Source organism: Rhinolophus sinicus, chromosome 3, assembly GCF_057876585.1.
Source record: "Rhinolophus sinicus isolate RSI-liver-muscle chromosome 3, RSI-T2T, whole genome shotgun sequence".
NCBI lineage: Eukaryota > Metazoa > Chordata > Mammalia > Chiroptera > Rhinolophidae > Rhinolophus > Rhinolophus sinicus.
Window position 1 is genome coordinate 52029879 of NC_142503.1, and position 25048 is coordinate 52054926.

At 37.9% G+C, this 25048-nt stretch overlaps 1 protein-coding gene across 5 annotated transcripts in view; it reads left to right on the top strand.

Annotated features, from left to right (window-relative positions):
* Window positions 1–25048, top strand: part of MSH3 (mutS homolog 3) — a 195128-nt gene that overhangs the window by 96607 nt on the left and 73473 nt on the right. For all 5 annotated transcript variants that reach the window (XM_088796585.1, XM_088796586.1, XM_074328782.2 and 2 more), the window contains 3 exons: window positions 3027–3111; window positions 5552–5661; window positions 22823–22955. In XM_088796585.1, the coding sequence (XP_088652711.1) occupies window positions 3027–3111; window positions 5552–5661; window positions 22823–22955 (328 nt within the window). The remainder of the gene's footprint in view (window positions 1–3026; window positions 3112–5551; window positions 5662–22822; window positions 22956–25048) is intronic.

Here is a 25048-nt window from a genome sequence, read left to right on the forward strand (position 1 = left end):
GGTATGCCTATACTTGTTCTCACTAACAGTCTGGTGTTGGAGCTAACTTTAGTCAGTTTGTTTGCTCAGAGTTACTGGGTTCTTTTTGATATTGTAGATATTGGGAGCCTCCAGTAATGATATGTAAGTGAGGACTCTGCGCTTCTCCAGCCCTCTCTCTACCAGGTTGTGTGTTAGCCCAGACAAAATTCTGCCACATGTGTCGATACTTTTAAGCAAGCAGGAACTACAGCATTATGTAAACTCTTCTGTGAGCTCCGTGAAATTCTCATTTTCGGTCTTCTTGATGTTCTGATAGTGCCTTGCTTCACAGATTCCCTCGAGGCATAGTGGGAGCAGAATTTCACTTTTGGTTGGAGTTAGGTGACAAAACCCTCAGATAACTGGTGGAACAGGGGATGCTTTCGGAATCCTAAACTTAAGACACGGTTCCTCAGGATGTGGACTGTTGGGTTTACAAGCACTTTTGAGGGTGAAGGCAACTGAGCAGTATTTCTGGACAGTCTACACATTTTAATGCTGCTCATTTGTCTTACACCTCGGGTTTGCATGGAAGATAAAGGCAGCTCTGAGGTGTTTTTAGGAAAGGCAGTTGGATTATGGGTTCTTGATTAGTGTTTCATGCCAAGGAAGCATCCTTCTAGAGTCTGTGTCTGATTATGGTACTCAAGTGTTAGTTGTGTAGATTAAACCCAACTAACAGGAGTAGAAGTAAATGATGTAATATCTAAATACTCAGGACCTGGTTAGATGCCAACCCTGAGTCTAGGCTATCGGCTCTTCCAGCTTGGTGGTTTTGGGCCATGAAGTTGTATGAACAACTGTCAGCTTCACGGTTAATCAGTGCGTGATTATTTCTTCCTGAAGATATGGTTTTTCCTTTTTCTTTGTATTAGTTTCAGGTGTACAAAAACAATGTAATAGACATTTATCATTTATACCCCTCTCAAAGTGATAACCCCCCGCCCCCAATCTACTACCCCTCTGACGTCACGTACAGTTGACATTCATTATTACTCAGCTTCAGCTTCAGGTGTACAGCACAGTGGTCAGGCATCTACACCATTGCTGAAGCGGTCTCCCTAATAAGACAAGTGCCCATCGGAGACCCTACAAAATCTTCTGAAGATAGTGTTTTATTACTGTCCCTGGGTGTTTCACAGATATTTCTGAACTTTATGACTCAAAGGAAAACAAGCAAACCCAAACTGGCTTCCCTATGGGAAGATAGCAGACCTCTGTTGAGCATCTACTTTCTGCTAGACTCTGCAGGTGCTACCAAAGGTATAAGACATTAGTAACCCTTGCCTCCAAGGAGCTAAGATCTATTAAATAAGGTAGCCGAAGAGCATAAATTGCTGTAATGCAAGGCAAATTAAGTTAACTGCTATAAGAAGGAGAAAAAGGGCTACATGCACTTGCTATCAATCAGTGTTGGAGCTGCTTCCCTCTGAAAATCATTAACAAGTTATCCTTTGGAAGCTAGGACAAATCTGTCGCAGACAAATTACACTACCAAAGGACACCGTTCAGTTACTAGGCAACGTTCCTAATGTGCTGTCTTTTTTAGGGCCCTAGAGCTTTAGTTGGAGTCATCTAGAAGTGGAAGCATCTCTCAATGAGCATGGGCTCTGATTTTAGGCTCTAGGTTCCTGGATGAGGCCTTGTTTCCCCAACTGGCGTGGGAAGCTGGATTTTATCTAAATCTTATTACAGCTGTGATAAGTGTGGTCAGGCTTATAATGCAAACTTTCATGCTTTTCCTCCAAATAGTTTAGTGACTTGCCATTCATTGTTTTTCTTGCCGTTAGGCCATCAAGTCTATAGGTGCTATTGATAGAAAAAACAAAGGATTGACTTATAAAGGAAATTGAATTTCTGTATTAGTAATGCATTGGTTAATATACTTTTTTTTTTTTTTTTTTTCCAAGTCAAGTTGTTGTCCTTTCAATCTTAGTTGTGGAGGGCGCAGTTCAGCTCCAGGTCCAGTTGCCGTTTTCTAGTTGCAGGGGGTGCAGCCCACCATCTCCTGCGGGAGTCGAACCGGCAACCTTGTGGTTGAGAGCCCGCGCTCCAACCAACTGAGCCATCCGGGAGGCAGCACAGCTCAAGGTGCCGTGTTCAATCATTTGCAGGTGGCTCTGCCCACCATCTCTTGCGGGACCCGAGGAATCGAACTAGCAACCTTGCGGTTGAGAGCCCACTGGCCCATGCGGGAATCAAACCGGCAGCCTTTGGAGTTAGGAGCATGGAGCTCTAACCGCCCGAGCCACCGGGCCAGCCCGGTTAATATACTTTTTAACATGAAAGACTAATAAGGACAAAATTGGAGTTGTGCATACATTTATTAATCACATTGCAACTCAGTACGCAAGTCTATATGAAATTCATTGAACTTTTAATCTAGTTTGGGATAGCTACAGAGATATAAGCAGCATGTGCATTCTTTGAGCTTAAGGAAATAATTTCTGGTACTTTTACAGTTTTATACTCTACTAAAACACTAGCCCCATTAATATGTGTTGTTAATTATAGAGTAAATAACATTTGTTGCATATATCAGAATGTTGATTAAAAGCTGTTAAAGGGTTTCTCAAAAATGATCTCATGCTAAAGAATAAAGAGGACAATTTTAAAGTATCTTGACATATTTTTCTAGCTAATTGCATAGTTTTTTCTGAAGATGATACCACGTGCTCTGCCAATGATAAAAGACTGTGTTTGGTTCTATTCCTGGAAATGTAAAAATAACAACAACAACAAAAACTGTTGGCACTACGTAACTTTCTGTTCTTGTTTTTGGTTTGAGAGCAGCTATCCTTATTTTGCCATCACTCTGTTTAACGTCATCAGCATCAATGGGAGTCAATATCCCAGTGAATATTCTTTTCACTTCTTTTGGTTTGATTCCCTATCAAAGAGCTAACTTTTTTCATAATGTTACTGAAATATGTCTAGTGCCTAAATAAGTTTTTAAAATTTCTTTATGCACTTACATCATGCCTCATATTTTTATTCTTTTACAGGAATTTTAAACAGTTCTCAGGTGAAATGGAATTTATGACCATTAGTGGAACAACATTAAGGAATCTTGAAATCCTACAGAATCAGGTCAGGTAAACATAAGGGATAGTTGATTCAAAATGGTTTCGAAAAAAAAAAATTGGAATAAGATACCAGTCTGTTCTTAGAAGTGTAGATGAAAATAATATTGTCATTAACTGACCACTCTATCTGTTATCTATTTATTAGTTGATAACTGCAGCGGCTGGCTTTTTGGAGCATCAAACACAGTACAAAATACTTCTGTGAGGTTACTTTGGGAGCTTTCGAGCTGTTCTTTTTAATGATTGAAGTGAAATGCTCTTCCAGATCATTCTGTATCACATATTCCTTTGGAAGGGTATCATCTTTGAAAATTAATATCAAGTGGATTTTTTTTGCCTGCTTGAGTATACTCTTTCTACATACCTTTGATTGTTCTTGAAATGTCTGCAGTCTTATTTCATTATGCAGCATGTAAAACAAGGTACTGTGATATTCAGTTAGATTGTAATATGTGTAATATTTTGCTTCACAAATTTTCATCATTGTTTACTTGTCCTTTATTGATGAATTAGGAAAATAATGGAGACACTAACATTATTGCTTTCATTTATTAAATCGTCACTTGGAAATCTGAGGTATTATATTGTGAAACTAATGTTATCATAACATAAAAGCATAGAAATAAAAAGCAGTACCAAGTCATTTGAGGAAGTAGTGTAGAAGCTGAACTATTTGCGTCAGACAGTTTAAAGCTCTTCGGGAATATTTACTACTGTTATGAATGATAGTAAATGCTGAATTTATTCTCCTGACTCCTGGATTTGTGTATTACTAACTAGTTTCTCTCATTTAGCTTTTCCCTCTTCTAAGCTATCCTTGTGTACTAGAGTCAGCCTTACTTGCATTCAATAGCATTTTTATCTTCTCATTCCATTATCCAGAAGTTGAGAATCTTTCCCACAAGTCTTTCTCATCAACTCTATATATCCCCATGATGGGAAGCTAATAGGAATAAAAGTACATTTCTTGCATGGAGACGATGTCAGTCAGCCTGCAGACACAGCGCCGGCATTCCCAGCTTTCCTTGTTTGGCCACATCCTTCCTGTTCAGGTCATTCTACTGTGGAGTCTCCGAAATCAGACTCCTGAGGCAAAAATCATCTGTCATCAAAATACCCTTTCAGAATCCTTTCATTATCAAGATGTGGGCCCTTGTAGAAACAGAAGCTGAGAATTAACATCTTCTGCTTGTCTTTGCACTGGAGCTTTGGCCTCCCATACCGATGGGCAATGGCAAGTGGTAGTGAGGAGGGGCTGGGTGTCAGGCAGCGCGGAGGTATAACAGGACTGGTGTCTCCCCCACACCCCCTCTCTTGACTGAGCCTGCTTCTCCAGTGATGCCAGGTAATTGGAACACGATGCCGCTCCACTGACCTCTTCCTGGGACCCTTTAACACAGGCAGGCCATTTGGGCTCTTGTTGCAGAAGGGGCGGTGCTGCCGGTCTGGCTCATCCTCAGGGAGCCTCCGTGACACTAGCTTCCATGTGTGCTCTGCTTTAAACTCCTCAGGCCTGGGGAGCGTAAGTCTTACCTTTTATCGTTGATTTCTGCCAGATGGCATTGTGTCCCAATTATGAGTCTTTTCTCCCAAACTTGGATGTAAGTGCCCTGAGGGAGGAACCATGTCTTAATATACCTTCGCCAGTCATACAGCTGGGCACATGGAGAGGTATTCTCTAAATACCTGCTTGATGATTTGAAGGAAAACAAATAGTTGGAAAAAACCCCAAAAGTCAGGTGAAAATTTCAATTTTATGTTCCAAATAAGATGTAAACCTATCAATAGACTTTCTGTATGATAATGAAACTTTGGTTAAAATGAGCTGTCACCTCTAGTTAATGGCTACTTTTCAAATAGCAAAGCATAGATAAATAAACTTTTACTAAGGATTTACTAAAACAGACTAAAATAAAACGCTTCCAGGGTAAATTCCCAGAGTACAGTGCAAGTTCACTTTTATCTCCAGTACCTTCTAATCGTTCAGTGTTGTCATGAGAGCATCAGTTTTTAGAACAGTAATTCTGAGGCAGTGGAAGATACTGAATTGCTAAAGGAAAATTAAATTATCTTCACTGTACTTCCCAAGGTAGGCAAATATATAATTATATTTTTAAGATGGTTAGGACAAATACATGTTTCGAAAGCGATTTCTGAATAATTTTTTCTTAGTTAACTAAAAGTGACACATAAACTATCCCTTTTTTGCACAAAATATCAATATATATTGTGTATATATGTGTGTGTTTGTGTGTTGTATATATTTTATATAGCATACTCATTCATCAAACATTAAATGAACACTTGTTATGAGCCGTACTTTATGTGAGGTGTGTAACATTTAAAATTGGGGTATATAGATAACTACGGCACATAAGCAACTAGTGATTTTGGTACAAATACAATTGTCTAGTTAATAAAACTTGTTTTCTGGTCTTTCTTAGACTGATATGAAAACCAAAGGAAGTTTATTTTGGGTTTTAGACCATACTAAAACTTCATTTGGGAGACGGAAATTAAAGAAGTGGGTGACCCAGCCACTCCTTAAATTAAGGTAAAGGGAATTTTTTGTGTGTGTGTATTCTGAAATTATATAATGTTGTAAAATTAAAGGTATGTTGCCCTCCTTAAAACCAAGGTTACCATGACTTACAAGAACACAGTTTTATTTTTTTATTTTATTTTATTTTTTATTAAATTTATTGGGGTGACAATTGTTAGTAAAATTACATATATTTCAGGTGTACAATTCTATATTACATCATCTATAAATCCCATTGTGTGTTCATCACCCAGAGTCAGTTCTCCTTCCATCACCATATATTTGATCCCCCTTACCTTCACATCCCACCCCCCACCCCCCACCCCCCTTACCCTCTGGTAACCACTAAACTATTGTCTGTGTCTATGAGTTTCTGTTTCTCATTTGTTTGTCTTGCTCTTTTGTTATTTTTGGTTTATATACCACATATCAGTGAAATCACACGGTTCTCTGCTTTTTCTGTCTGACTTATTTCGCTCAGCATTACACTCTCAAGATCCATCCATGTTGTCACAAATGTTCCTATATCATCTTTTCTTACCGCCGAATAGTATTCCATTGTGTATATATACCACAACTTCTTTATCCATTCATCTATCGAAGGACATTTTGGTTGTTTCCATGTCTTGGCCACCGTAAACAAAGCTGCAATGAACATTGGAGCACACGTGTCTTTATCTCTAAATGTTTTCAGATTTTTTGGGTAGATACCCAGGAGAGGGATTGCTGGGTCATATGGCAATTCTATTCGTAATTTTTTGAGGAACCTCCACACTGCCTTCCATAATGGCTGCACCAGTCTGCATTCCCACCAACAGTGTATGAGGGAAGAACACAGTTTTAAATTGGGGAAGATTATATTTTGTATCTTTACAAAGATACAAAGATTGTTTAATATTGTGAGCTATCCTGAGGATTTTCCTTGTCCCCACTAATGAGCCTGCTTACAGGTTTGAAGACAAGGGGTGTGTCCAAGGAAAGTGAGTGATCCATGTTGTCTGAGTCAACAGTAGTATGAGGAGGTAGGGAGGGAGGAGGCTGGAGAGATGGGTGCTGCCTTTTGTAGAGGGCTCTGCAGGCGAGGCTGAGGAGTTGGTAGCCAGAGGAAGTTAACCCAGTGATTCTGAGCATGGGAGTGATGGAGTCTGAGCTGGGCTTGTGTGAAAGAGGGGACAGTGTGCTGGTGGTGGTAGGGGCAAGTTAGCAAGTTCACGGAGAGGTTCTGAGGATTGGAGCTAAAGCAGTGTCAGCAGGAATCCGAAAGAGGGGTCAGGTGTGAAATGTTTAAGACAGTAGAATGAGTAACTAGGAGCTCCTTTATTACATACCAAGCACTATACTAGGGGTTTTACGTGCATTTCTCTTAACCTGTGCAAAGTTCTCACTATTGGCTGCATTTTGTGCTGTGCTTAGTAAATAGTCATCTTCCGTAAAGAAAAGCAGATGTTGTTATTAGTGTTAGTAATAAGCTTTAAGACATTGTTTTGATGATCATTATCAAATCACTTCAGCCTTTAGTGGGTCGTTTCGATGTCCCTTCTTGACCATAAAGACCTTCGAATAGGGGAAACTGCCTATGTAAAGCAAAAATTCTGCAAATGGAAGTATCTGCTTTGGTTCAATATTCAAATGAAATAAGGATACCTTGTGGAGCAATGGCAGATAAGATGGCTTTCTGCTCATAACAGTCTAGGCGTGTTGCGTTCTGGCTGATGGAAAGACGTCTACCTAAGCATCCACAGCAATTCTTACTATTTTATTTGCTAGAAACAGACTCACTAGCAGACTTTTCCATGTAAATTGAAATTTTTATTTCTAGTCTTAGATTTGTTTTGTAGAACCAAGATTAACTTGAGATACATTCAGTAGGCCATGCATGCATTTTAGGGGTGGAAGGTGCCGTGTATCTCTTGGGATCCCACCTTCCAAGAAAGGATGAGAGAAAATAAGCCATGCCGTGAATACTGATGCTTCCAAGTGTGGACTTTAGACCGGCCCAACACTTAGACAGCTGAAAACAAACGCACAAAACTTCTTCCTTTGCCCCTTTTATTGTAGGTCCTAGTTTTAAAACTTCCATCTTCCTCACCCTTTAAAATCCACTACACAAGAACTCCAGTTAAATCTTAACGGCACTTGCAACCTATTCCAAACAAATACATTGAGAAAATCTTCAGCTGATTAGTCAGGTCAGTTATATGTTTACTGTGTTATTTTTTCTTTCTTTTTTTTCAAGTGACACAGGTGCTATGCTGATCACGTCAGTGGTTCATCCAGGCTAATATTCTGTCTCTGACACTGGCAGCAAAATGTTAGTTTCAGGCCTGGTTTTCTTCTATAGTGAACACATAATTGGTGACAAGGGAACTTAGCAATATAAGACAGATCTTCCAAAGTTCTCCAAGAGCCCATTATTTGTCAGTCATCCATGAATTCTCTTAAATCCCTTAAGATCTTTGTATTTTTAGCTTATTTTAGCTCCCAGGGCAGTCCCACAGTTCATAAATCTAGGACCAAGTATTTCAAGTTTCAGAGGCTTTTTCACTCCTACCACCTTTTTTTCTATAAAATGGCCTCGTTGGTACAGAATTTTACTAGTGACTTTTAGAAAGTGTAAATGGCTTTTACCCTGTACTTACTGATTCAAAGAATTCGCTTAGATAATAGAGACTAGATTTTACTTTACTGAAACCACATAAATTTCTATAAATAGTATATCCTTTCCTCTGTTTTGTGATTGATACTTTTTATCGGCTCTGCTAATTTTAGGCAAGAAGAGCCTTTAACGTAGTTCTCTGGCTGCTTCTTATAAACATATTGCACATTGGTAAGCCATCAGTCAGTCCTAAGACCTTTTAAAGTTAAATAAATTATATTGAATTCATTTTTTTTGAGGTTCTATCTTTGAATTTCTGATTTTTTGAGTTGACGTGGTCTTGTCAATCTTTCATATATATATGTATATATACACATATATACATATATGTATACCATATGTACTTTATTAGTTTTGTCAAAAGACCTGAAAATGCAAATTCTGCTTGTAAATATTGATGGGGAGGAGAAAACTTTCAAAAGTATGGATGATTCTCTAAAATGATACTTTAGGCAAAATATTAATTTCCAAGGCAGATTTGTTCATCTTAGAAGTATTCAAGATTCAGTAACTTACTGCATATTTTAAAATATGAAACAAAAGTAAGTTCTGTTTTTCCTTCGTTGGCACCTCTTCTTCTACCTGAACCTTAAATGTTGATGTTACCCAGGGTTCTCTCTGGGGCCTCTTCTCACTTTCAGCACAACTTAGGATCTTATCTGTGGTCATGGCGTCTTCTGTAACTCACTGGTGATGAGTCACCATTGGTGACAATTTGTCACCATTATCTGTAGCAGCCACACATCTGCTAGGACATCTCTGCTTTAGGAAATGTTCAATTTGAGTGGGCAAAACAGATTGGAAACAAAGCATTTCCTTCAGTGAGACAGTGATTTTTTGGGAATGCAGCTGTGTGTGTGTGTGTGTGTGTGTGTGTGTGTGTGTGTGTGTGTACGTACACATACACACGCACACATACAGAATAGCAGATTATTAACCATGAAGCAGACTCTGAGAGATGTTTTTCCCCTTCTAGTGGATGAATTATTTTGATCAAATTTGATCAACAATGAAAACCTTGAATCTTTGGCAAAAGTAGTAATATGTCCCCCTGGCTTTTTGTTAAATTACTTTTTAGGCAGTCGGATAAAAGTCTTTACATGAAAGTACTTTTGTTTATTGAGGAAGCTAAGCATCTCCATCCCCTGGTCTTGCCCTTCCCTATTTCTGCTCTGTACTACCCATAGATATTTTAAAAAATGTATATTCGATTATGTTGCTCCCTACTATTTACAGTTCTTACAACACACTGAGGTGTAATTTATTTCTGGACTTTTCTACACTCTTCTTTTGTTTCTGAAGTGGAAACTTCTACTCATTTTTGTTTTCCTTCCTAGTTTGCCGGCCGCTTCTTGAAAGTTTCCTTTGCTAGCTGTTCATTCTCTATGTATCCTTTCAATGGGGGGAGTTCCTGTTAGGACATCAGCTTTCTTCCTTCCCTTATCCTCCCCTCACCTCCTCTTCTCTTCTAAGTATCTCCTACCCTACCCCTCTTGTCTGTTCCCATGAGTATAAAAATTAAAATGTCAGTGATTCCCAAATTTGTATTCTGGTCCTTACTCGCTTCTGTTCTCTAGGCTTATAATGTATTCAGATTCAATTCAGAAACACATAGGTGTATCACACACATCTCACACTTAATGTATTCAACCCTCTTCTTCCTCCTGGTTTCCCTATTCTAGGAATCAGCACCTCCACCTAACAAGTTGCTTAGGCTGGAAACCTAGGAGTCATTCTGGACATTTCCTTTCCAACAATCACATCTAGTCTAATTCTAAGTCCTATTGCTTTTACCTCTAACATATATGCAGAGTATGCATGTCTTGCCATCTCTACTGACATCACCCTGGTCTCAGCTACCATCAGCTCTCACTTGGACTGCTGCAATAACCTCCCAACTGATCTCTTTTTTTAAAAAAAAACCCACACTGAACCATGTCACTCTCCTGCCTTAAACTCTTCATTGGCTTTCCATTGGGCTTCAATAAAATGAAAATTCTTCAACATGGCTCTTCTATCTGACTCTCCCCTGCATTCACACGTTCTTCTCCTCTGGTCAGTCTGGCTTTCCTTTGGTTCCTGAGCATCCCAAAGCGTTTTCTCATCTCACTGTCTTCACGGCCACTGGTCTCTCTACCTAGAATGTTCTCCTTTTCTCCTCAATCTTTACACGTCTAACTCCTTACCCTTTAGGTCTCACCTTAAAAGTGTTTACCTCTTCAGAGAGGTTTTCTCTGACCTCCTAAACTCGTATGTTTCTGTATAATTATTTGATAACATGTAGGACTTATTATGATTGACATTTGTTTTGTCTGTGTTTATTTAATATCTGTCTCACTAAACTGTTTCATTTATAACAAGCATTTGACAAGTATATATTGAATGAATTATAAAAAGTGAATCATTCAATACCTAACTCGGATATCTCCTTTCAGAAGTTTTCTTTTTCTTCTTTCTCCTTCTGTAGAAAGTTAACTCCTCTTAATTCTGTCCAGCATTCTACTACCTCCCCCAACATACGGAAAATGCATGGGGGTTCCTAGTGCTTTGAATATAATAGATGATCAAGAAATTATGAACAAGTGAATCCATTTGAAAATCTTAGTGTTCTAAGTAGGCTTTGAAAATAAAAGCACACATATGTATGGAAAGTTTATTTTTCTAACAAAAGCTTGATTTGAAAAGAACTTTAGAAGAAGCAGCTTTCTTTTATATGATTCCTTGTTTTAGTTTCTCAGAAATGATTCTGAGAAATCATTTCTTCCCTGCTAGTGGAATAATTGCTTGGTCAGGTATGAAAACATTGTACTTAACACTGGAAAAAATGATTTGGCAACATCTTGCATTTTTGTCAAACCCCTAGTGGAATTACAGTAGATGGAAGTTATTCAGAGAGAATCATATGACTTAGTAAAGAAGTCAGGCTGGGTGATAGGAAGGGGCGGTCTTCCATCTTAGGCTTAGGCATAGGTAGTTTTAAGGTCTAACTCATAACTCTAAACACATATGAGTCGGTATTTATTTGGGCACATTATGATTTTCCTATGGCTTCTTAAGACCATACCTGTAGAATTTGAATTCCATACTGGGTGACTTAGATAGTGTCTTAGTTTGCTAGGGGGAACAAAGTACTACTGGGTGGCTTAAACAGCATACATTTCTCTCACAGTTCTGGAAGCTGTAAGTCCAAGATCAAGGTGTCAGTAGGATTGGTTTTTTTAAGAGGGCAGGGAGAATCTGTTCCACGTCTCTCTCCTAGCTTGTGGTTTGCTGGAAGTCGTTGGTGTTACTTGGCTTGTAGATACATCTCTTTTACCTCTGCCTTCACATTTGCATGGTGTTCTCCCCGTGTACCTATCTCTTCACATGGAGTTCTTTTAATAAGAATGTAGTCATATTGGATAAGGTGCCTACCCCATTCCAGTATGATCTCATCTTAACTAATTGCATCTACAATAGCCCTATTTCCAAGTAAGGTCACAGTCTGAGCTCCTGGGGGTTTGGTCTTCAGCATGTATTTTTTGGGAATACAATTCAAACTGTAACAGATAGGCTCAGTTATTTCAAAATTTTCCTCATTTTGGCACAAGTAGATTGAATGTGCTCATCTCTTGAATGGGAACAAGTATTTTGATTATCATGTAAATGTCCTGCACATTTAGTCAACATCTGAAGTGACACTATAAAGAACCACTGAATTTTGTAGATTGCAGACATTCTGCAGTTTTGTGCCTATAGTATAGTACTCTGAAAAATTGTCCATCTATCCTCTCTGAAAAACCTTTCGGACTGTATCTGTTCAGCTGAAGGTACTTATGCAAAATGTTAGATTGATTTTAGGGATGAAAAAGAAACACTGATATTAAAAAAGTAAGTAAGGCAAATGTTTGGGTAGAAAGGAACAGAGGTCCATATGTAAGAGTTGAGGAAAGAGCAGTAGCCAAGGTGAAAAGAGGGAAGGGCTGAGGTCTAAGAGTTAAGAGCTGTTACTTTGTAAATGAGTCTGTATGGGAGAAGCACAAAACTTGAAGCTCAGGAAGGATCAAGTGAGTGTAAAGAAAATGGCGGGGCCGGAAACCAGTGTCTAACTGTGCTGCATTTAAAAAATCTGTATTATGTCTATTAAATTCTTTCAGATATCCTCGGAGATAGTTATTGCTTCATTTCATAGATGAGAAAAACTGAGATAGGTTAATTATCCAAGATCATCCAGCCAAGCACATAGGGGCTCATTTGAAAGCACAAGTTTTTTTGTTTTTTTTGTTCTGTTTTGTTTTTTGTTTTTTTTGGAGTTAATGAGACTTCACTTTTAGCTCTTACCCCCTCACTTAGTTGTGTCACTTTGGACAAGTTATGAACTTTTATACACCTCAGTTTCTTCACCTGTAAAATGGAAGTTATTATACGTACCTCATAGTGTATTGTGAGGACCAAATGAGACAGTATACAAAAGGATTAGTGTGGTTTCTGGCATCAATTATGTGGTCAAGAAAATAGTTGTGGTCTTTATAATAGCAGAAAATTTGACGCAACCTAGTTATTAGTAGGAGAATAGAAAAATAAATTGTTAGCTAGTTATACATTAGAATATTATACCGCCCTAAATTGAAGACAGTCATAAGATGACCCAGCTGGATGCTTCCAGTGATGAGGCTGTGTGCCTAGGTTGTCGGTTGTCCAGGATCTGTCCTAGTCAGTTCTTCTCCTGAATCTCGCCCTTGCCTGTATTTCACCTTTTGCCTGTAGCTGCAGTCAGGATGGTGAGGAGAAGTGTAAGAACCCTGGTGAATAGGTAGAGTCCTCATGTGAGTCTCTTAAAATGACATAACCATTAGCAACTGAACACTGTCATTTTATGTGATTGAGCTTGGATCACACCCTTCCTTTCTCTTTTATTTAATGCTCTAAACTTGACTATGCCTTGGAAACTTAGGAATAAGCTCAGCTTCGGGTTCTGGTTGACTAAGTACATACACATGAACATGTTTGTTACCCTAAAGATAGTGCACTGGTTAGAGAAACTCACTGCTCACAAAAAGACCCCAGAAAGTTTAATGGCTCTAACAGAGTGGGAATTGATTTCTTCTTTGCATCCATGGTCTTGGGCTGAAACTCCCATCACATAGGCACTTAGGAATTCAGGGGCTCTTCAATTTTAAACCTCTGACTTCTGAGGTCCAGGTGGGCACTGACATGCAGCCAGTAGAAGGGGAAAGGGCATGAAGGATATCTTTTTGATTTTTATGAGCCAGGTCTTGCAGTGGCAGATATCACTTCTACTCATATCTCACTGGCTAGAAATCATTCTCATAGTCTCACTTTACTGCAAGGAAGGTTAACAAATGTTTGTTATGGATAAAGAAATGTTTAGTGAATACCTACCAGTCTGTTGCTAGATTTGACTGTTTTTCCTTTACCTTTGTATTGTTGTTTCAATTCTATTGTACCATTTTTAGCATAAAAAATGGACTTATTGAAATTTCTTAAATAACAGTACCTTCACATAGTTCCAGGGTTGAAAAATGTGAAAAGATATACATTGAAGTGTTTGCTTCTAATTCCTATCCCACATCTGCCAAGTTCCTACTGGATAATTATGGTTATTATTTTCTTGTGTATCCTTCCAAATAATTTTTCTTTTAAAAAGCAAATATGAATATATGTCCCTCCCTCCCTTTTTACATAGATGGGGGCATAATATACACAGTACTCCGTACTTTGCTTCTTTCCCTTAATAGTATAAGATAGCTTTTTAAAATTTTGTACTATTCAGTCATTTTTTTTAAGTGTGTTTTTCTAGGACCCATCAGCTCCAAGTCAAGTAGTTGTTTCAATCTAGTTGTGGAGGGTGCAGCTCACAGTGGCCCATGTGGAGGTTGAACCAGCAACCTTGTTGTTAAGAGCACCACGTTCTAACCAACTGAGCTAACTGGCTGCCCCCATGTACTATTCAGTCTTGATGGCAAGACATTGTTCCTATTCTCAAGGAGTTTCTAATCTAATTTGGTCAAGGTATAATCTAGTGAGGTGAAGGAGATGCAAGTAGTGGAAGCTTTTGTACCTAAAATAAAATACTTACCTTACTTATTATATAGCTTAATACCACAATTAGAGCAAATTAAGAACACTTTTAGGGGTGGCTGGATGCCTCAGTTGGTTAGAGCATGAGCTCTGAACAACAGAGTTGCTGGTTCAATTCCCACATGGGCCAGTGAGCTGTGCCCTCCGCAACTAGATTGAAGACAATGAGCTGCAGCTGAGCTTCTGGGGGGGCGGTCAGATGGCTCAGATGGTTAGAGCACGAGCTCTCAAAATCAAGGTTACAAGTTCAATTCCCGCGTGGGATAATGGGCTGTGCTCCCTGCAACTAAAGATTGCAAACGGCAACTGGACTTAGAGCTGAGCTGTGCCCTCCCACAACTAGATTGAAGGACAACCAATGGTTTGGAGCTGATGAGCCCTGGAGAAACACACTGTTCCCCAATATTCCCTAATAAAAATTATTTGAAAAAAATACTTTTATAATTCAAATTAGATTTTTAGAAAACTGCTTAAGAGAATTAAGCATGCTAAGTTTATTCTTGGCATTTAAATCACATAAATAATTAAAGTTAAGAAAATTTTTAGTGTTGGGAAATAGGTCTTTGCCAGTCGACTATACATTCATGTAATTTTCTATAGCGTTAACTACTTTCTAGTGATAGTTAATTGTCTTGAATAATTAAATGACTTTTATTTTGGTACGCTTAGATGTTTGGAGTACTAATGGTTGTATTTCTAATTTATAACCCTGGCTTAAATGACAAAGTAATAGAATATTATGTATTTCCTCCATTTAACATTTAATGTGTAACACAACTACATGCCATTTTTAACTCTCTGGAACTTGAAATTCAGTGCATTAGGAGCCCTGTTTATTCTTTGTGATTCCCCATGTTCCATGAGCCAACACAGTGTTCACCTGCTGTGACTCTGACTTGACTCAGCCCAGTGACACACAGTACTGCTCATGAAGTGGAAGTAGGACAGGTAGGTGGCACATAACTGAGAGCTGGGTGCGGTTGGTGTTGACCCCATCTCTCTGCCCTCGCTGAGTGAGGGCGGGAAGGAGGACGGCTGCTGCCAAGAAAAAGGTGAGGCCAGTGCTTCCTGTCCAGATGTCTGCTCTGACTGTTATTGTATACGGATGAACTAGCATCTCTTGGAATGTATATGTCCAGGAACCTGTAGCTGCTCTCTGCTTTGTTTTATGAGATCAGGGCCTCCAGCGATATCTACATTGGCTCAGATGACCAGCAGTAAATGGCACCTTTCATTTGGGCTGCCGAGGAGTAGTAATACAGGAGAGAATGAGGAGGGAGAGATAATATATCGTTTCCTTCTTCGCTCTTCCAGCTTTATCTTTCTCTGTGTTCTTATTGGTGGGGATTTTCAGGATATATCCCCTCAAAATGCTGTGGGAGGACTTCATTTTCTGTGGCTTTAATGTCTTAAAAATGTTTCTCTATGTGAAATAACTAGGTATGTTCTATAAAAGTATAACAAACTTTTTTTTTTTTTTTTGGATAGTTGAGCTTGTAAATAGATAGATAGATGGAAAGACTCAGGGAACAGATTAAGAAAGAAGCTAGAAATGGCAGTGAGTTGACACTGGTGTTGCAGCTGCCCCTAAGGCCTTTGCAGATGTTGGTAATCAAAAGGACTGAGTTTTAAAAAGCCTTGTGGGAAACAGGAGTAAAGGCCTTGTGTCTGTTTAAGTTGGGGAACCTATAGTAATGTGAGACACTCAAATGATCATAATCTCATTAAAGAGAGGGACAAAGAAATATATCTGTTATGGCCTAGGCTCATAAGGGGGAAGTTTCCAAATATTCTTAACCATAGACCTACCCTCCCTCAGGTTTGCTATTCCAATTTGTACTATCTGTGTGGTCTGGCAATTTCCAAGTTGTGAAATTTATTTAAAATGGTCCCATTGTACTTTAGTGTTCCTAGTGGAAGCAAATGCAAATCCTTCTTTTGTCAATCTAGGCCTCCTAGAATCCTGAATGGAAAACTCTTCCATAAGAGCTTTCACAAACCATAATTACAAAAGACATAGGGAAACAACCATGAGTGTGAATCAGCAGGAATTATAACAGAATTAGAATATCAAGACCTCCAGGTATAAAGATAAATATCAAACCACCAAGTTAAGGAAGTGCAAAACAAAACAAAAAACATGAGCACAGAACAAAAATACCATCAAAAGAGTTCAGTTTGATTTTAGAAAAGAACCACATACAACTTTTAGTAACAGTGGGTGGGTTAAGCAGGAATAGACTCAATAACTGAAATGCAGGATAATATTTGAAGAAATTACTTACAGTGTATTACAGAGAGGCAATAATATGCTAAAAGATACAAGATTGAAAGACAAGTTGAGAATTAGGTGTTCTAACATAATCCTCATCAAATTTCCAGTAGAAGAAAATTAGAATAGAAAGACAGTATTTAAACAGATAAAAAAGGATGAAAATTTCTCATATTTCATGAAAAAAGTGAATCCTTATGTTTAGAAACACAATGAGTCCAAAGTGCAATAGAAAACAAACAAGAAATCCATGTTTTGTTAAATCATATGACATTAAATCAGAGATAAAAATCTTACAGAGAGCAAAGAAAGATCACCTGTAAAACAATGAAATTACATAACTGATTTGATTTCTAATTTCCCCACCTGTTCTGTGCTTCATTTGCTCCCTTTTGGTGATTTCTTTTGGATTAATTATTTTTAATCATTCAGGCTTCCCCTTCCTCCAGAGCTTGGTAGTTTGTATGTCTGTTTTTATTGTCTGTTATTTCTGTTGATTCTTACTCACCTGACTTCATTTTGTGTACTGGTTTTGGTACTTGGAAATATATTTTTAAGAATAATGTGAGGGCTAGGATGAAGGTGCTTTCTCCTAGAGGATTGTTACTTGCTTCTGCCAGAATCCTGGTGGCAGTACCAGTTTGGGACCATCTTAATTCAAGTTCAGTGTTTGACATGTTTTAGTGCATTCAAATGATGTCAACTCAGACCGCAAGCTTACCTTTCCTATGAGATCAGCTCATTTTTACAGCAGATTCTTCCGGCATGCCTCTTTAGTGCAAAAGTAGCTTTTACTGCTGCATTATTTCTCTGGGCTCTTGCTTTCTTTTAGATTTTGGTATAGTTATTCCTTACCATTTTGTTAGTGCTTTGATGCTTTTATGAACATGTTTTTGTGTTTCATTTGACATTTGAAATTGTTCTCAGTGGGGATGATGGTCTGAAATTGCCCATTTCCACCATTACCAAAAGCAGAAATCATGTCACGTTCTTTTCAAAGACTCAGGTTGTAGCCTGTACCAGTAATGGAGAGTAGCTGTCAGAAAATTGTTCTATTTAATATTCTGAAAGGGTGAGTTGTCTATTGGTAAAAATGGTGCCTCATTAGAGCACAAGTAATAAAAATCCTTAAAAGCTCCTTGGATGATTTACAATTTGCAACAAGGTAGATATGTAGAATAGCTCTTTAGAGTGTAACTTCATAAGTAAAATAAAATCTTTCTTTTATGATCTATAGGTTTTGACCGTGATACTTGTGGATGGCTTCATAGTGCATCTCATTACCCAAGTTATTCCTTCTTTTCCCTCCCTTCTTTATCACAACTCTTATTAATTTTACGTCCTTAATATCTCTTGAACCTACGGGCTCTTTTCATTCCTATTTCCTCTACCTAAGTTCAGATCATTAACATCACTCCCCTGGATTACTGATACAGCTTTCTAGCCAGTCTTCTTACCACTGTTCTTCTGTCCTTTTAAACATTAGCCATTGGCTCCCATTGCTCTCAGGATAAAGTCAAAGCCCCTACCGTGTTTCCCCGAAAATAAGACCTAGCCGGACAATCAGCTCTAATGCGTCTTTTGGAGCAAAAATTAATATAAGAACCTGTATTATATTATATTACATTACATAAGACCCGGTCTTATACTAAAATAAGGCCAGGTGTGTTATGTTATGTTATGTTATGTTATGTTATGTTATGTTATGTTATGTTATGTTATGTTATGTTATGTTATATTGGACTGGGTCTTGTATTATAGTAAAATAAGACTGGGTCTTATATTAATTTTTGCTCTGAAAGATGCATTAGAGCTGATTGTCCGGCTAGGTCTTATTTTCAGGGAAACACGGTATGTGGTCTGCATTACTCACATGACCAGGTCTCTGCTTACTTTTCTTGCTTCTGCTATCAACTACCCTCTATCTTCCACTCCTTCTACAATTTGTACTTTGAAAGCACTCAGTAACTGAATGAATGGTGTATGTGAAAGGCAAAGCCAGATAGATTCAAGTAATAATGCTTAGGCCCTAGGAAAGGACTTACGATTCATGTTTCTACTAGAAATCTGTTCAGGTAGTTGGTTGAGCCATGTCTCAGGACCAATGTGTTAATGTCTAAATTTCATTTATTCATTTTATATCATCTGTCTTTAGAGCAAACCATTCAGCAAAATGAGAACAAACAACAAAAAACCCAACCTCTCCCCATCAATTTGTATTTTAACTTCTCCTCTCCCCCAAATAACCTTGTGTTAGAATTATGGAGGTATCTCCATGAATAGATTCCAGCAGGTACAGACTCAATGACATGTCCGTACAATAGCAAGAGCTGTAGGTCACACACTGCATCTCTGAGTGATAGCCACATAAAACAAATACTAACGTCATCACCCAGTTCAAATGTGAAGGACACCAGTGACACCTACATGTAGTCCATGGGGTTTGGTGGTAAAGAAGAATCTTTGTCATCCCCAGAACCTCAAGTCCATTGTTTTTTGTTATCTGGAATGAAATGACTCAGGTGCCTTTTCATTCATTTAGAATGTATCATATTGTAAGATCAGCTGTAGAATTCTATAGGGTATCTTGAAATAGTATCTTTATCATCTAATTGACAGTGCTACTTCCAGTTTTGTTGACTGTCACAATCACCAAATCTCTCATTGATTGCAGCAAAGTAATTGTTTTCTACTCTAGCGGTCTGACATATTGTTTTATTATAGTTATTTGGAAAGTCTTATTATTCCTGCTAATTAAACAACAGTTCTAAGGTGTGTAAACTGTTTTATTTTAAAAAATTGTTTAGAAGTCATTTTTATTCCTTTGCATTCTGTTTATAAGAGACATAAGTGGAATTATAATTGCCCCAATGATGAGAGTTTTGTAGTAGATAGTACCACACACCATTTCACCCTGCCCATGTTAAACATCTGTAATTGGTTATGGCATTCTTTCTCAATGCAGTCTACTAACCAGTCTTAACATAGTACTTCAGGTCACTACTACCAGTCAGATTTAGCACTTGAGCTCCCAGAACTAGCTTTTCTTGAGTAATCTTTCCTTGTTCACTTTACACAAAATACCTTTTTGCATGTCTGTGTCTTAAGTTCTGTCCACACACAGTTATTTTCAAGATTATATTTTGGGTACTATTTCTTCCCTCCCCCATATTATTTGTAGAATGTACCAAATTTTGTAAGCCAATCATGATCATCATAAAAATGATGATGGTAACAGTTAACATGTATTGAATAGTTACTGTGTACCAGGCACTGTGCCAAGTGCTTAACATGTATTATTTCATTGAATTCTTGTAACAGCTCTATGAGTTAGGGACCATTATTAATCTCATTTATAGATGGAGAAAGCGGGGCAAAGCTAAGATAACTGGTAAATGGTAGAGCCTGGATTTGAACTGAGGGCATCTGCGTTCTCAGCCTAAATTACTAACCTTTGAGTTATTACTTCCCTAACAAATGAAGGCTGGGTTAAAACCAAAATGATTCATAGTGAACATACTTTTGCCTGCGCTGTTACTAGGCTAAAATAAAAGCCACTACCTTTGTATTTTCCCAGATTGCAAACTAACTTAGCACAACCTTTTCAGTCTCTTTCTGAGAAATTTACAGTTTTTTGTCTATTAAAAAAATCTTCTGGTGGACTTCATAAGTATGATTTGGATTTTTATTAACCTCTTTTGCATTTGTCTTTTCATATCTTCAATGGCAACCTTTAAAATTTTTGAGAGACTAGCTATCTTTGTCAGTTGTCTTATATGTTCACAGATGGCATTCTTTTATCTGTCCTCATACCATCTGTAGCATCACCATAATCTATTCCAATTGGTGTCATCTTTCATTTATGCAGGAGTGAGTTATTAAAATACAACTTTATATTTGTATAACATTTTGGGTAAACATTAGGGTAAAACATTGATTTATTTTATCACAACAGTCCTATGCAAGGAAAATTTAATTTTTTATTTTTTTCCATCTCATTTTGATTCCCTTTATATGTAGTCTTTGGAATTGAATTGAATTCCACAACTATTTATTGAGCACATATATTGTGATCCCAGAACTGTGGGAATGAAGATAGGATCTCTGTTCTCATGAGCTTACAGTCTAGTGGAAAAGGCAGTGAAGAAGTAAACACAATTATGATTTTCACTACAGAAAGAAAAAAAGAATGGCAAAGGATTAAATCTGGTCTAATGCATCTAGAAAGTCCTTTCAGAGGAAAGGTGATTAGGAGTTTGCCAAACAAAGTGGAGCTGGTAGGTGGTAGGAAAGAGGAAAAGAGTCTTAAGGTCGAGTGAGCAGTCAACTAGAAAGCCCTGATGGTAGAGAATTTAGAGTGACCGAGATGCTGGAAGAAGTTCAGTCTGACTGAAACTTGGACTAAGCAAGAGAGTGACAGGTGGTCTGAAGTGAGACTTGAGAGGTAAGCAGGGATCAGTTGCCTTGAAGAATTTGAACCTAAGATTAACGGCAAGTCATCGATGAGCTTAACGCAGAGGTATGGCATAAACAGATTTGGGTTCTAGGAAGACCTCTCAGGGTACAATGTGAAGAATGGATTGGAAAAAAGAGAAGTGGATGTAGGGAGGAAAGTTTGGAGGCTGTTTTAATAGTCATTGTGAGAAATGCTCTTTTACTTAGACTAGGATAATGGCAGTAGAGACGGAGAGAAATGGATGGATTTAAGAGAGAATCTTAAATTCTGAGAATGGAGGAGCCAGTCTAGGTGTCTACAAAGCTCTGGACTGTTCCACTGTGTCATGCTAAACCAAATGCCTGTCCTATTGCAAGAGATAAATGTAGAGGAATGAGACCTGAAATTAGTACCTATATCATGAACAGGCATGGCCTCACAGGATAGTTATAAGGATACTAAAGATAAAAGCACTCAGTTAATTGCAAAGTACTCAATTTAACAGTCATCTAGTCGGGATTCTGATGTAAGGTTTGCCCTTTCACATCAATGTATGTGATATCAACAGAACTTTGATAAACAAATGTGTATTCAGTAGCTGATGTCTCCCTTTCCCCTAGAATGTCAGTTCATTCTTTCATTTGCTTGTTCATGCATTCATTCAAAAACAAAAAACAAAAAAACAACAACCATTTGTTGAGGACCTACTATCCACTAGATAGGTTTACTTATCTCAGTCTTTAATCCCACATATAACTGTCATACCTAGTGTAGGCCTTTGGTGTGTATAGGTACTAGATGGGCCAAATCTCATTTAGGACATATTTAGTCGGTCAGGTTTCCATTTTAGTTGACAGAGCCCCATCATTTCTTCCCACGTAGTCTATCACTTAGGGTGTAGTCATTGATAAAATCCTGCACCCCTGGTCTCCCATGTCTCCTGATGTCATGTCCTTTGTACTTTCTATAGCTATTCCCAGCCTTTGCTCCCAGTCTTTGCTCAGGATACCTAATCCCATTTCAGTCAAAGAGTTGATTGATTCAGCCACTGCCACCGCCACCACCACGTCTTTTATCAAACAGTTGGTTAACTGAATGAGTTGTTTTTTTTTTGACTGAGAAGGTTAGCTATTGCAGAGAGGAAAATCTAGTTGCAACAAGGTAATGCAAGCAGTTGTAGCAAGTAAATCCTCAATCTCAGAGGTTTAAATGCAATAAAAGTTTATTTCTTGCTAATGTAAAATCCAATTGGTAGTGGATGTGGAATTGGAAGGATTCTTTGCTCCATTCACTGACCCACACTGATGGAGTCAACAAAATTGCCCTGAGCTCAACATCCAGCTGGCAAAGGGGAAGAGAGTGAATGAAGATCACACAGGAGGTGTTTATGGGCTAGGAGTGGCTTAATCATTCCTACCGTACCACGTTTCGTTGGCTAGAACATGGGTATATGGCCATACCTAACTTAAAGGTAGGTTGGGAAGTGTATCCTGGTGGATGGCCCAGGAAGAAAGGAAAACCTGATGAGCCAGTCTACCCCACCTGACTCTCCTTGTCTGGTATCTGCTCTTTGATTCAAATCATGAGGGTCAGGAAAGGGCCAGAGATGTGGAGGAGTCTAGTCTCCATTGTGCTTTTCTAAGCTGTGCATCACGTGCTGGGCTTTAGAGTAATGTCTACATTCTGAATTCATAACATATCTGATGAGTGCTATTCCTTTGTTCTACAGGGAAATAAATGCTCGACTTGATGCTGTATCTGAAGTTCTTCATTCAGAATCCAGTGTGTTTGGTCAGATAGAAAATCATCTACGTAAATTGCCCGACATAGAGAGAGGACTCTGTAGCATTTATCACAAAAAAGTAAGTATGATAGAAATCAAATCTATTAAATGTAATGTTCCTTAGCATGAGGACACTAGATACCATAGGAAAGCATTTCAGAGCTTTATTGTTATTGTTATTTTATTTTGTAAAATCTTGCAGATAACATAAGAGCATCTCAGAAATTTTCATTGCACAGATTAAGGTTACTCCAGGGTTTGCATCGTAAAAGGTAAAGTTTGTCCACTTCTGTTAACTACAGCAACATGTAAAGGCCCTTCTGTTATAATACAGGATATTCTGTTTCAGCCTCAAAATGTGGACCATCATCAAAACAGGAGATTTACTTAGATTAGCTACTTTTAAAAAGATGCCTGATTTCTTTTGACTCAGAACAGCTTATTTGACTTAATCAGAGGACAAATCTGCTCTAATATTTGTGATGGCCTCAATATGTAAATAAGTTTAGATATTGAAGGTAAGTTAAAAGCATTATTTTGATTTTCATCATTTAAGCTTTACAGTTTGTCATAAAAATAACAAGACAAGGTTTTCACACTTTTGAAGGGAAATACTTCAAAATATGGCTAACATTTAAAAGAACTATCAATTAGTTGTATTTGTAATTGCTGATAAACTTTTGTTACGCCTGTTGCAGAAGTCATGCACCTATGTTAGACCCTTTGTTCCTTATAAAAACTTAATGAGATTGAGCCAATGCCATGCTTATCACCTTCTTACTGAAGGGAAATTATGCGTACTGCTGTCTATATATAAAATGCTACAGGAGCTTGCATTACCTCAGCAAAAATGCTGCTGGGAGAGAGAGTAACTTGCTAGTGACCGAATTAGTATCTAACCCAGGGTCCTTGACTGGGTTTTTAGTAGCTACTCTTTTGGATGCTACCATTTTTGATGAAGTAGTTTTGACTGCCATTGCATGTTTTTCCTGGTTGTCCCTACATAAACAAATTTTATTTTTTGTCCAAATGTAAATCCTTGCCAATTTCCTAATGTTATTGTAGAACAATTTTTACAAGCCTAAATTTTAGTTATGATCAGTTTTTCATTAGTCTTTACTGTTTTTAGGCCTTTTCCCCAACAGAGTTTTACTAGAACGATAAGTACTTCTGAGAATACTTGCAGTGCCCAAGATGACTTATGTAACTGTTCCATGTGCTTCAGCTAAATTTGAAAACAAAGAACAAGCCAGAATTGGGAACACTAATCCCTAGGAAAAAAATGTGTGAGTTGGTTGTGGGGTCAGTTGTGTCTGTTGTAGCATTACTTTGGTAGATTGTTGTTTGGCTGGCACTAGCAGAGGCTGTGCTGATAGTTGAAAGTCTTATGTTTGACTTTTTTGAGGTTAGAGAGTAGATGTCAATCTATTTGTTATTTTGTATCCTTGGCCCAGTGCCGGAGAGTCCCTGCATTTTATTCCCTTCAAGCTACAGATCTCCAAGCACCTTTACTATTTTAAAGGATTCACTAACAGATGTCAGAGATTTTTGTTTTTCTCAGGAGAAAATAGGAGCAAAGCTGGAAAAATTATCAATTGCAAATCAAAAGAGCTAGTCAGAGTACCCATGGCATCAGGAGGGCAGCATCATTCCAGGCCCCTGTGATTTCTGTTACGCCTCTTGCCTCTCTTTAAAATTGACTTTGATGTTTGCATTTCATAAGGTTTGTGTATTTATACAGTTTTAAAAATCTGGTTCAAGGTCAGAATCTAATTCTTTTTTTAATTGATCTATATAACCTTATATTAGTTTCAGGTATATGTGTAGCATAATGATTTGTTGTAACTATCTGTCACCATAAGGAGTTATTGCAGTATTATTGACTATATTCCCTGTGCTGTACACTACATCTCAGTGGCTTATTTATTTAATAATTAGAAATTTGTACTTCTTATTGTCCTTCACCTTTTTCACCCATCCCTTGCCTCTCTTTCCTCTGGCAATCATCAGTTTGTTCTCTGTTTCTACGAGTCTGTTTCTATTTGGTTTTGTTTGTTCATTTGTTTTGTGTTTTTAAGTTCCATATATAAGTGAAATCATACAGTATGTGTCTTTCTCTTACTTATTTCAGTTAGCATAATATCCTGTGAGTCTATCCATGTTTCGTAAATG